Source organism: Mus caroli, chromosome 15 (assembly GCF_900094665.2).
Source record: "Mus caroli chromosome 15, CAROLI_EIJ_v1.1, whole genome shotgun sequence".
Lineage (NCBI taxonomy): Eukaryota > Metazoa > Chordata > Mammalia > Rodentia > Muridae > Mus > Mus caroli.
In genome coordinates this window covers 86,065,849-86,077,054 of record NC_034584.1, presented here as the reverse complement: position 1 = coordinate 86,077,054, position 11,206 = coordinate 86,065,849, and the positions used below count along the sequence as shown (strand labels likewise).

The window sequence follows — 11,206 nt, the reverse complement described above, 5'->3', positions numbered from 1 at the left end:
TGGGCTTTTTTTTTTTTTTTTTTTTTTTTTTTTTTTTTTTTTTTTTTTTTTTTTTTTTTTTTTTTTACAATTATGCTGTGCCGTGCCAGGGTCTATCTGTTAAAGCAATGTCCCAGGAAAAACATCAGATAAAAGTCCTGACCTTGAAGATCAGGGGGCCAGCTGTGGCTAGTTTCCAGATGCCAAATACATTCCTGATGCAAGTGAAGGTAATGAAAAAACTGCATGACTTCAGAGTGTGTTTGTAAGTCAGGTCCCTAGGACATTTCCCTGTTACAATCTTTATGGGGTAAGAGCTCATTTCAAAAGCATGAACACACAGCGTTCCGTTCTTGCTGGTAGCAATCACTCCAAATCACCTGCTTTGATTTCAGCAGGGCCAGTCTTGCCCTGCGCATGTGGAAGTGGTTTGGGGTGATCACCGCACAGGTTTCCTGGTCAGACAACTTCAATTGTCGGGATTCTCCCCTGCTTTATTGGGTCCAAGTTGTGTTAATTGCTTTGACTTCCTGTGGCTGAGGTTGTTTAGGGAATCATATAATTTTATGCCTTGCTGTGTTTGGATAAATTCATGGTCTATTTTCAGAAATGTGAGTTGAGACCACTGTGCCTTCAGATAAGCTTTTATTGCAGCGCTCGCTTCTTGGGGGCGGAGACTGGGAAAAAGTGTGTCAAGGCAGATGAGTGGCAAGGAAAATTCCTTGTTGTACCTCTCACCTTTGAGAAGGCCACCATGAATAATCCATCACCACAGAACACGCTCCAGATATAAAACTACTGTGTGAAGGACATAGTGAGCGATTACTGAGGGCAGGATGGTGTTTCTTCTGTAATTCGCAACATTTGAAAATCATCCTTTCTACCACCAAACAAGTCTCTCATCTTCTCTTCCCCTTTGTGCTTTTATATTACAGTCTGATGCAGCTGCCTCTTTCAGGATTAAATGTCTACGTGGCTCCCCCAGCTCCCTATATTAATATATGGACAGTCAAGCCAGATCAAGCTGGGTTTTAGTTTGGATAAAACCTGTTGGGTGGAGCGGGTGGCATATTTTACATTCATCCAGCCTCTGTGCGGAGAAGGTCCATACCCCTGCCCATGCCATGTTCCTAGAAACACTGAACACAGAACCTGCTGAATGGTTGCTTCCAAGCCAGGCTGGAGGCTGCTGGCGAGGCCAGTATCTCAGAATCCGCATCGCTGAAATAGGCTTGAGATTTACACACTATCTTTAGAAATCATCGCACCTGTGCTTTGGTCAGGCATCTGTGCTTAACTTACATGGTCAAGCCAATGTATCTAATTTAGTATTTAGCATCCTTTCTTGTAAAATTCTCTGTAGATACATTTCCTCCACAGACTATCACTGATGCCAGCCCATGCCCAAGACCCTGTGCAGAGGACATTGCAGTAAGTTTTAGCAACCAAATAATTTTTAGAACAATTGTGTTATTTGTAATTTATGTTGTCCACCCATGCACAAAATTGAAGCCATAAAAATAATGTCAGGATGGTGATTTTTATGCCTAAATTCATATCTTACTGTAGCAGTAATTTTATAATGATAGCCAGAGGCAGGAAAAAAATGAACACAATTAGAATTAAGTGGTTGAAAAGAGAATTTTTCCCTATAATAATTTTGTATAATAATAGAAAGCTATTTTATAGTAGGAAGGATGCCTACTATCGAAAATTAATTAATTCATAGACTTCAATTCAATCAGGTGATAATTGTCCACTGCAGTCCCAATTTTCCATAAATCACTTGTGGGTTTTTTTTTTTCCCTAGGAAACACTTCACAAAAGAAATTCAAATTCACCTGCATTTGGTTAACTTTCAGTCTTTGAATAAGATTAAATTGTTGGTACAATTGTATAAACTCTCTGTAGCACAGAAACCCATTTTTAACCTTTAGAAAGTTTTTATGATCGCACAAAGAAGTCACTCAGGAACATCAATCAAAAGAGGCCCTGATGCAGTTCAGAAAGGAGATATACGTAAGACACAGTTATTTTTTGTACATGCTGGAAATACAGCTCAGGGGTAGAGTGTTTGCCTCACATGCATGAGCACTTAGGTTCAATCCTAGCAATGCAGGAAAGTTTCCACATTGTCAGAAATAGAGATTTGTGGTCACTGACAAAAGGTAACACTTTCTAGAACTGTCTAGGCAAAGAACTCTGAATGCAGTTCCTATAGAAATATTACTGGTCACCCAATGATTTGAGTTATCTAGGATAGTGCACATAAAATTATTTTATCTTCAAATGTATATACTTAATGCTTTTATGCAATATTTTTTTGTTCTGAAGCTTCAGTTCCATTAGATGATATCAAATCTACAAGTATTGTCCCTGAATAGGTAAATTCTTACATATAGTTAAGAAAATTTTAGATAAATATCATATAGTGTTTTCAATAGTGTATACACCAGCATCTGGATTGGTGTTCACGGACCCTATAGACTTGTCTTAAGTTTCTTTATAGATTAGAGGTCACGGATGCCACCTGTACTCTCCTGCCCTACCCTCCATTCTAAAACAAGCAGTGGGTGGAGAGCATTACTTGTAAACTGGAAATGGGCTGGCGCGTGCCCGGCAGTTGAGTGATACTTTTCCTTCCAGTGACTCTTCTGGGTAAATGGTATTGATTGGCTGCTCTTCAAAAATGGGCCCAAATCCTTTGTCCTCCTCAGACACTGAAACAACAAAAAACAAGACGATTGTAACTCAAAGGAAATTTGGTTGCATCAAAAGTGCCTCTTTCTCTTGTTTCTCGTGGTTTCTAAAGGTACCATTAGCCAGTTATTTACATCTCCCTTCACACACACACACACACACACACACACATATATACATACACATACACACATACACACACACACATACACACATACACACACATACACACACACACACACACATACACACACATACACACACACACACACACATACACACACATACACACATACACAAATACACACATACACACACATACACACATATACACATACACACACATACACACACATGCACACACATACACACACATATACACACATACACACACATACACATATACACAAATACACACATACACACACATACACACACACACATACACACACATCCACAAATACACACATACACACACATACACACACGCACACATACACACACATGCACACACATACACACACACACATATACACACATACACACACATACACATATACACAAATACACACACATACACACACATACACAAATACATACACACATACACACACATACACACACATACACACACATACACACACATACACACATAAACACACACACATACACACATACACAAATACACACATACACACACGCACACACACATACACACGTGCACACACATATACACACATACACACACACACACACACACCTCCATGACTTTGTGTGAGCTTTTCTACTTTCTGAGACCATCATCCTGCTTTTCCTATTAAGTTTGTAGATTTGTGACCCAGCCATGATAGTAATTCCTTCAGAAGGCTTTCTCCGATGCTCCTGTTTTAAACCATTCCCTCTTGTGGCCCAATGGCTCCCCACTTGGGCTTTGGGACTTAAAATACCTGCTTTGATTTTTGAGGCAACCTTCTGTCTCATCACACAGAAAGGACATAGAGACAGGTGACTTCTTTAATCACTATGCCTGGCTAGGCAGCTGATTAGTGGTCTAGAATGTGAAGTTGATTAAGAGTCTACAAGGTTGGAATGAAGCAATAAATGAATTCTGACTTCTAGGGAGATTATCCTCTTCTTAATGTTTTTTCTTGCACACATGACCAGCATGCACACTTAGCATCATTTGGGACAACATATATACAAATTGCTAGTATGGGAGTTGTGTACTGACTTGAAACCCATCACAAGTAGCCAGTTTGGGAAGCAATTTTCTGTGAGTCCATCCTGTCTGGAAGGAAGAACAAATGGCACCATAGGGAAGGTTGAAGAGGTGGGAATCATACACATGTCACTGACTCAGCAGCACCTGCATACAGCAGCTAAGAGTCTAGTGTTCCAAATGAATTAGCAGTGAGCCATGTGCCCAAAAAGGAGGAAAATTCTTTCCTGATGTTGCTGAGATGGTTCAGATAGATGCAAACTGTGGCTCACTCCTCCAGCTTGTGTCATGACTGTTTTGTCTTTGTTTTTGGTTTCATTTATTTAAGATGGTCTCAGATAGCCCAAGCTGACATCATACCCCACATTTTCCTGACTCTACTGCCCCAGGTGTTGGGATTGTAGCATGTGCCATCATGCCAGAATCTTCCAACTTACTGTTATTTCCCTTTATTTAAAATATATTTTTCATGCAATATAATTTGATTACAACTCTACCCCTTCCTTTTAGTTCCTCCCCATCCTCTCCCATCCAGATCCACAGCCTTTCTGTCTTTCCTTAGAAAACGAACAAGTATCTAAGAAATAATAATAAAATAAAATAAAACATACTAAGACAAAATAAATCAGCAGAGTACAAAGAAAAACAAAGAGAAGAAAAGGAGCCGAAGAAAGAGCACAAGAAACACATCTAAATCCAAAGGTGTGTGCGTTCACACACAAGGAATTCCCAATACAAAGGCGTGTGTGTTCACACACAAGGAATTCCCAAACACAGATAACTAGAAGCTATAAATATATGCAAAGGACCCTAAAGTAAATACAATTAAATAATACATCATTTAATGATAATAGATAAAATAAATAAATGGAGGGAAAAGAATGCCCTGACTCAGTGTTATAGATCAAAGGACCTCCAACGATACCACTGAATTTATTTGGTGCTGACCATCTACTGCTGGGCATGAGATCTGCCTTAAGAGTGATTTGCAATCCCATAGGAAGAACAACAGTATCAACCAACCAGACCCCCTCCCCCCGCCGGCGCTCCCAGGGACTAAACCACCAACCAAAGAGTTCACATGGAGGGACCCATGGCTCCAGCCACATATGTAGCAAAGGATTGACTTGTCTGGCATCCATGGGAGGAGAAGCCCTTGGTCCTGTGAAGGCTTGATGCCCCAATGTAGGGGAATGCCAGGGCAGTCAGGTGGGAGTGGGTGGTTGGGTGGGAAAGCACCCTCACAGAAGCAGGGGAGGACAGGATAGGGGGTTTCCAGAGGGGAAACTAGGAAAAGGGATAAGAGTTGAAATGTAAATAAATAAAATATCCACTTTTTTTTAAAGAGTAATTTTTGCAGGTCACATGCATGAGGCTTCAATAATGAGAGTTCATATATTTGTCGATCATGCTGTGCTTTGAAGACCTTGTTTCTTTGGTGTCTTCCATCCCCACTGGCACTTACACCTCTTTCTAGTTCCTTTTCTGCAGAGTTCCTTGAGCCTCCAAGGAAAGGGTTTTGATGGAGACATCCCAATTATGATTGAGTGTACCAAGGTCTCACTCTCTACATATTGTCTGTGAGAGTATTCATTCCCATCTGCTGCAGGAGGAAGCCTCTCTGATGGTGGCAGAGCATGGCACTGACCTATTAGTATGGCAGAATGTTGTTAGGAGCAATTTTATTGCTATGTTCCTTTTGTAGAACAGAAGGAGTTGGTTTTCTTGTAGGCCTCTGGCTGATCTTTTTCTTGGCCACCCAAGCAGGGTTGATACATTCATCTCATGGAGTGACCTTGAATCCAATCAGATATTGGTTGGTATTCCCATAAGCTTTGTTCCACCATTGAACAAGTCTCTTTTGAAGGCAGGTCGCCATTGTAGATTGAGGGATTTGTAGCTGGCTTTGTGTTGAAGTATTTCCATTGGAAGCGTGCTGAGTACTTTTGAGCACCATGAACACTAGTCTGTGGGTGAAAATGCTTTAGATAGGCACCAGCTTGACTTCTCTGTGCTCAGTGGGTTGTGTAGGTGCTGTCTTCAGGAATCAGGCCTAACAGTCAGGTTGTGAAGAAGAAATTGGCAATAACCTAGGTACTTTGGGGGACCCCATGCTACTTCTTGGGCCAACAAATTGGATCTGGTATAACCCTTTCCCAGAAGCTTCATTTGTTAGCAAGAGATGTCCAATGGGGACTCTGAGATTACTTTCAAATAGATGATTTAACTCAAGAGGCATAATGGATTTTATCTTCACTAACATCAACCTATGAGATCCTGTCTGAAAATAAATTACCCACTAACAGTGGTAGACCCCTACCTTTTCTGATGTATTAGCAATATATGTATGTATGTATAGATACACACATATATATGAAAATATATAATGTATTATGTATAATTGAAAGGCAATTCTGCAAAGAGTTTATATAGATATTAAATTTGTGGTTAAAGCCGGGCGTGGTGGCGCATGCCTTTAATCCCAGCACTCGGGAGGCAGAGGCAGGCGGATTTCTGAGTTCGAGGCCAGCCTGGTCTACAAAGTGAGTGCCAGGACAGCCAGGGCTACACAGAGAAACCCTGTCTCGAAAAACCAAAAAAAAAAAAAAAAAATTTGTGGTTAAATTTGTATAGGTCAAACAGAGGAATTTATTTCTTCTTAATGGCAATAATTTGCACAAAGCATGTGTGTTCATTTTCCAATCCTCCAGTAGCTTCTAACTTCTATAGGAACTGACTATTAAACCTTAGTGGAATAAAATAATGAAGTTAAATTAAATCTAAATAAGGAAAAATTACATTTAAAATATTTTAGTTTTCTCATTTCCAGGATAGATCAATACTATTTAATGAACATATGGTGCTTATATTTCTAGAATTTTTCTACCCTGAATGAGACAATGAATCCCCTCTAGGGCTTAAGAATGATTCTGAACATTTTATTAGGGAACTGAAACTGGCCCTGAAGTACAGCAGTTACTGCCTACAATTGTTATACTCAGCAGCAACATAACCCATCACCAATGTGGTCACTTCACGGTCCACTAATTCACAGGTGTGTGCCTGACTCAGCTCAAGAGAAAGATCTTCCAGGAATAGATTGTGCAGCATCAGACTCAGGACAGGACCCATTAAAGCAAATCTATACCCAGCTTCAGGAAAGGGTGTCTCTGTCTCTTGATAGTCTAGCTGTAGGAAGATGCAGGTAAGAGTGTTAGATGTTTTAGAAGTTTTATAGAGTGGAGAGAGAGTGTGTGTGGGGGGGGCATCTTAAGTTACATGAACATTTAATTGGCATGTTTTATTTCGACCTGTGTTTTTCTTAATATAAACTCATTTTAATAAAAAGATAATCTTTAGTAACTATCATAACTGTACCACAGAAGTGATTACTTTATCGAATATGGTTTAAAATGTTGATAAGAAAAAGATCACACATGCTTATTTGAAGTAACACTTGCGGATGAAGGACAATCAAATGCGATGGCTTCTCCGTGAGTGGGCTTTTCATGTTCATAGAGTACAAAGTCAGTCCATGGCATGATGTAAAATTGGGTCCTCACATTTTCCCCCTGTGGCGATAGTCCTCTGTAATCTTGCTATTTGGTTATTATTTCCAAAAATTGAAAGTAAGACTGCAGTCTGTGCTTGAGAGTTATTTTTAGTCATTTTTATAACTGTCTCAAAACAAACTCTATCTTTTCATTCTGAAATATGTCATCTGAATCTGCTATTAAATAGAATTTTTGCATAAGTGTGTTTTCTGATGAGTCTCAGAAAAATCTATTAGGAAAGAAAGAAATGGTACCAAAAATTGAAAAGTCTATAGTTAGGATCCTCATCATGGTTAAAGTATTTCTTATTATGGAGCTGAGAGTGGTTCAAGCTCCCTTGAAAGTCAGTCAACTATCCACATGCAGCAAAAGCTACATTGTTTAGCACAAACTTCTAGACTTTATTGGTTCTTTCTTCACTGAGAGAACCAAGATGCTTAGGACTTGGGTTTTAAATACTCTGAAACCTCCCTCACTTAGGGTGATGTGTAAGAAGTAACATTGCACCAATTTAACATTCCTAACTATGCAATACTGTGAGTTCTTCTTTAAGTCCAGTTTTTAAAAGGATGGAGAAGATTGGATTAGCAGATTACGTTATATAGACTAAATTTTGCTTGGCTAATTATCACAGGGAGAGTCCATCATGAATTTATAGACCCCTTGGACCTTGAACCATTTCTTCAACTCTTAGACATGGCTACAAATATTTCCAGGATCCTTCATATCTGACTGTACCTTAAACGTAAAGTCTGTTGTAGCTGGAGAGAACTTAGACAATGTAGGGCCATGACATTTCTTTCAAAGGAGTCTGGGAAAGATTTCTTTTTGTAAACAGAGATAGAAGGTGGGGGGGGGGAGAGAAAAAGGAGAAGAGGAAGGGGAGAAAGAGAGGGAGAGGGAAAGAAATGTCCCGTCTTCACTTGGAATACTGTCTGTTCATATGTGATAGCCAGCTGTGCACTTCAGGGAAAGCTTGAAGTGGCTTACTGCATTACATCACAGGTAGCAAAGAGGCAGGTGTTGAAACTTGCTATATTCAAAGAAGATATATCAACAAATTGAAAAGAACAAGCATAGGAAAGAACTTTTTTGTTACATTGGTGCGAAGAAGATGGAATAGTATAGAGTTTGAAAATAACATGTATTATTATTATTATTATTATTTATTGGTTTGTTAAGACAGGGTCTCTTTACGTAAACATGGGTGTTCTGGAACTCTCTATGTAGACCAGACTTGTCTTGGATATTCACCTGCCTCTTCTCCTTCCAAGTGCTGGGATAAAAGGCATGTGTCATGATTCTCCCAGAATATGGAATGTATATGTGTTGATAGAGATAGCCATAAAGACAATAGGGAAAGAGAAAGTGGACATTTTCTGTGGCAACAGGTTAGATGGGCCATATGAGATAGAACTACTGTACAAAAGCACAACAGAGTGTGGTGAGCCCTAGAAATGGCAGCACAGCACTGTTGCAGATATGAGCAGTGGTCAAAGAATATAGGGGCAGCCTGTGGAATTGCCTTCTCTTAATTTCTAATCTCCCTACATAATTCCAGCCAAACCCAACATGTTGACGTCAGAATGCACAAGTATTTTAGAGGTGTGAAGAGAGGGAGCCCTATGACATGACTGAGGGGGGAAATGGCCATATAAGGAAATGCTGTGTTTGCTGGGCAATCTTAGCATTCCACCTGAAGTGAAGGGTCACAAAGTTAACATAAAGGAAGCGTCTGTATTGGTTATCAGGTAGATGAACATATGTATATATGTATTATGTCTTTCCTCAGAAATTCACCTTGCAAAAGGGGGGACTTTGGCATGCTCAGAGACAAGGTCATGTGAGGAGCCACAGGGAGAAGCCAGGAACAGCTGAAGGCAGGCACTGGAGTTATGCCTTCACAATCACAGGGCCATATGGGGCCAACCGCAGCTGGAGGAGGCAAGGATTCTGCAGGTTCTAAGGGACTGCAGTTATGCTAACACCTTGAGTCTAGGTTCTATTTTCTAGGGATGTGAAAAAGATAAATGCATGTTCTTAGTGACTCAGCTAGAGATGTTTTATGATGTCAGTGCAAAGAAATGCCCGCACTTACTTATTTTAGTGCTATAAACCTTGACTGAAATTAAAAATAAACCATTACACTTAACTCAGCAGCAGGGTTTCCAGTAGTTTATGGTTTATTTGACAATAAAATACTTTGTAATGAAATTCCTGAGAATATTCTATAGAAATTGCAATTCTTTCTTTGTTTCTTTGTTGTTTCTTTGTTTCTTTGTTTCTTTCTTTGTTTCTTTCTTTGTTTCTTTGTTTGTTTGTTTGTTTGTTTGTTTCTTTCTTTCTTTCTTTCTTTCTTTCTTTCTTTCTTTCTTTTAAGCTATTATCAGTCACCCTATTTATTTAGAATTTTCACAATTTATACTTGTTAAACTACTTCAGGGTTCCTTGTGTACGTACAACATCCATCATTAAACACACCTTGAAACATATATCATTCCTCTAATGCAAATTCCATTTTTTTCTTCAAGAACTGGTATTTTTTGTTTTCATATTCCCTACTTATGATAAGGTTCTTGAAGTCTAGTCACTGCTCTTTATAAAACTTACATGTAGTGATTGCCAGCTCACAACGTAGGAGGGAAATGGCTTTGACAGGATTTGGGCTAAGAATTCCTTGTGCTTCCAAGTGGAAATTCTTTCCCAGTCCAAATGGCATCATTTGGAGTTGCCCTGGAGTTTGTCACGTTGGATGTCAGCAGTTCTTCCTGACTTTGTATTCTGTCATTCGGCAGTGGTTTTAGTTGGTTTGCAGTTACTAGTCGCTGGGCACATGCTCCATCAGTCACAATGCCAGCTCCACTCACTGTGTTTTCTGTGAGGGTCTTGCAGTAAAAAACCCAAGTTGACTTTTGCATATTGAAAACAGAAGTTCGTAGAAGTTGACTAATGTATGCAAAATCTGCAAGCTTAGCCAGTGAGTTCCAGCTGGAGAGGCAGATCCAAGTCGGTCTTCTTTGCTACACCTCTCTACTTCAGCAAAAACAGGAGACTCAGACCAGCAGGACTGGTTGTTACACTCAGTACATCTCAAACAGGACATTTTTATACCATCTGTTGGATCCTAACTGCACCAAGTCTTAAGTTCCCATAGGCATTAACTTGAGTTTTCTCTCTTTAAGCAGACAAAAGGCTTGCAAAATGGTTAAGTAGTTTTAACCTTTTTATTATTATTATTAATTGATTATTTTATTAATTTACATTTCAAATGTCCCCCTTCCCTGTCTCTCCGATACAAACCCTGCATCCCCTCCCCTTTGTCTCTAAAAGCATACTCCCCCAGACACCCACCCACTGCTGCCTCACCCCTCTAGCATCCACCTAAGCTGGGACATCAAGCCTCCATAGGAAGAAGGGCCTCCCCTCCCATTGATGCCAGATAAGGCAACCCTGTAACTGTAGCCATGGGCCTATCCATGTACTGTTACAAAGTATATAAGACAAATGGAAACTGTATTGAATAGTTCCATCTGCCAGCCTGGTGTGTGTGTGTGTGTGTGTGTGCGTGTGTGTGTGTGTGTGTGTGTGTGTGTGTGTATGTGTATGTGTGTGTGTCTGTGTTTGATTGTCTTTCAACAATCAAGCAAGCTTTATCTGCAACCCTATAGGGGGAACAACATGATGAACTAACCAGTACCCCGGAGCTCTTGTCTCTAGCTGCATATGTATCGAAAGAATGCCTAGTCGGCCATCA

The 11,206-nt window shown here is 39.8% G+C and overlaps 1 protein-coding gene across 4 annotated transcripts in view; it reads right to left on the bottom strand.

Moving 5' to 3' along the window:
- Cntn1 (contactin 1) overlaps positions 1-11,206 on the bottom strand; it is a 293,714-nt gene that overhangs the window by 112,493 nt on the left and 170,015 nt on the right. For all 4 annotated transcript variants that reach the window (XM_029469977.1, XM_021183311.2, XM_029469976.1 and 1 more), the window contains one exon: positions 2,567-2,699. In XM_029469977.1, the coding sequence (XP_029325837.1) occupies positions 2,567-2,699 (133 nt within the window). The remainder of the gene's footprint in view (positions 1-2,566; positions 2,700-11,206) is intronic.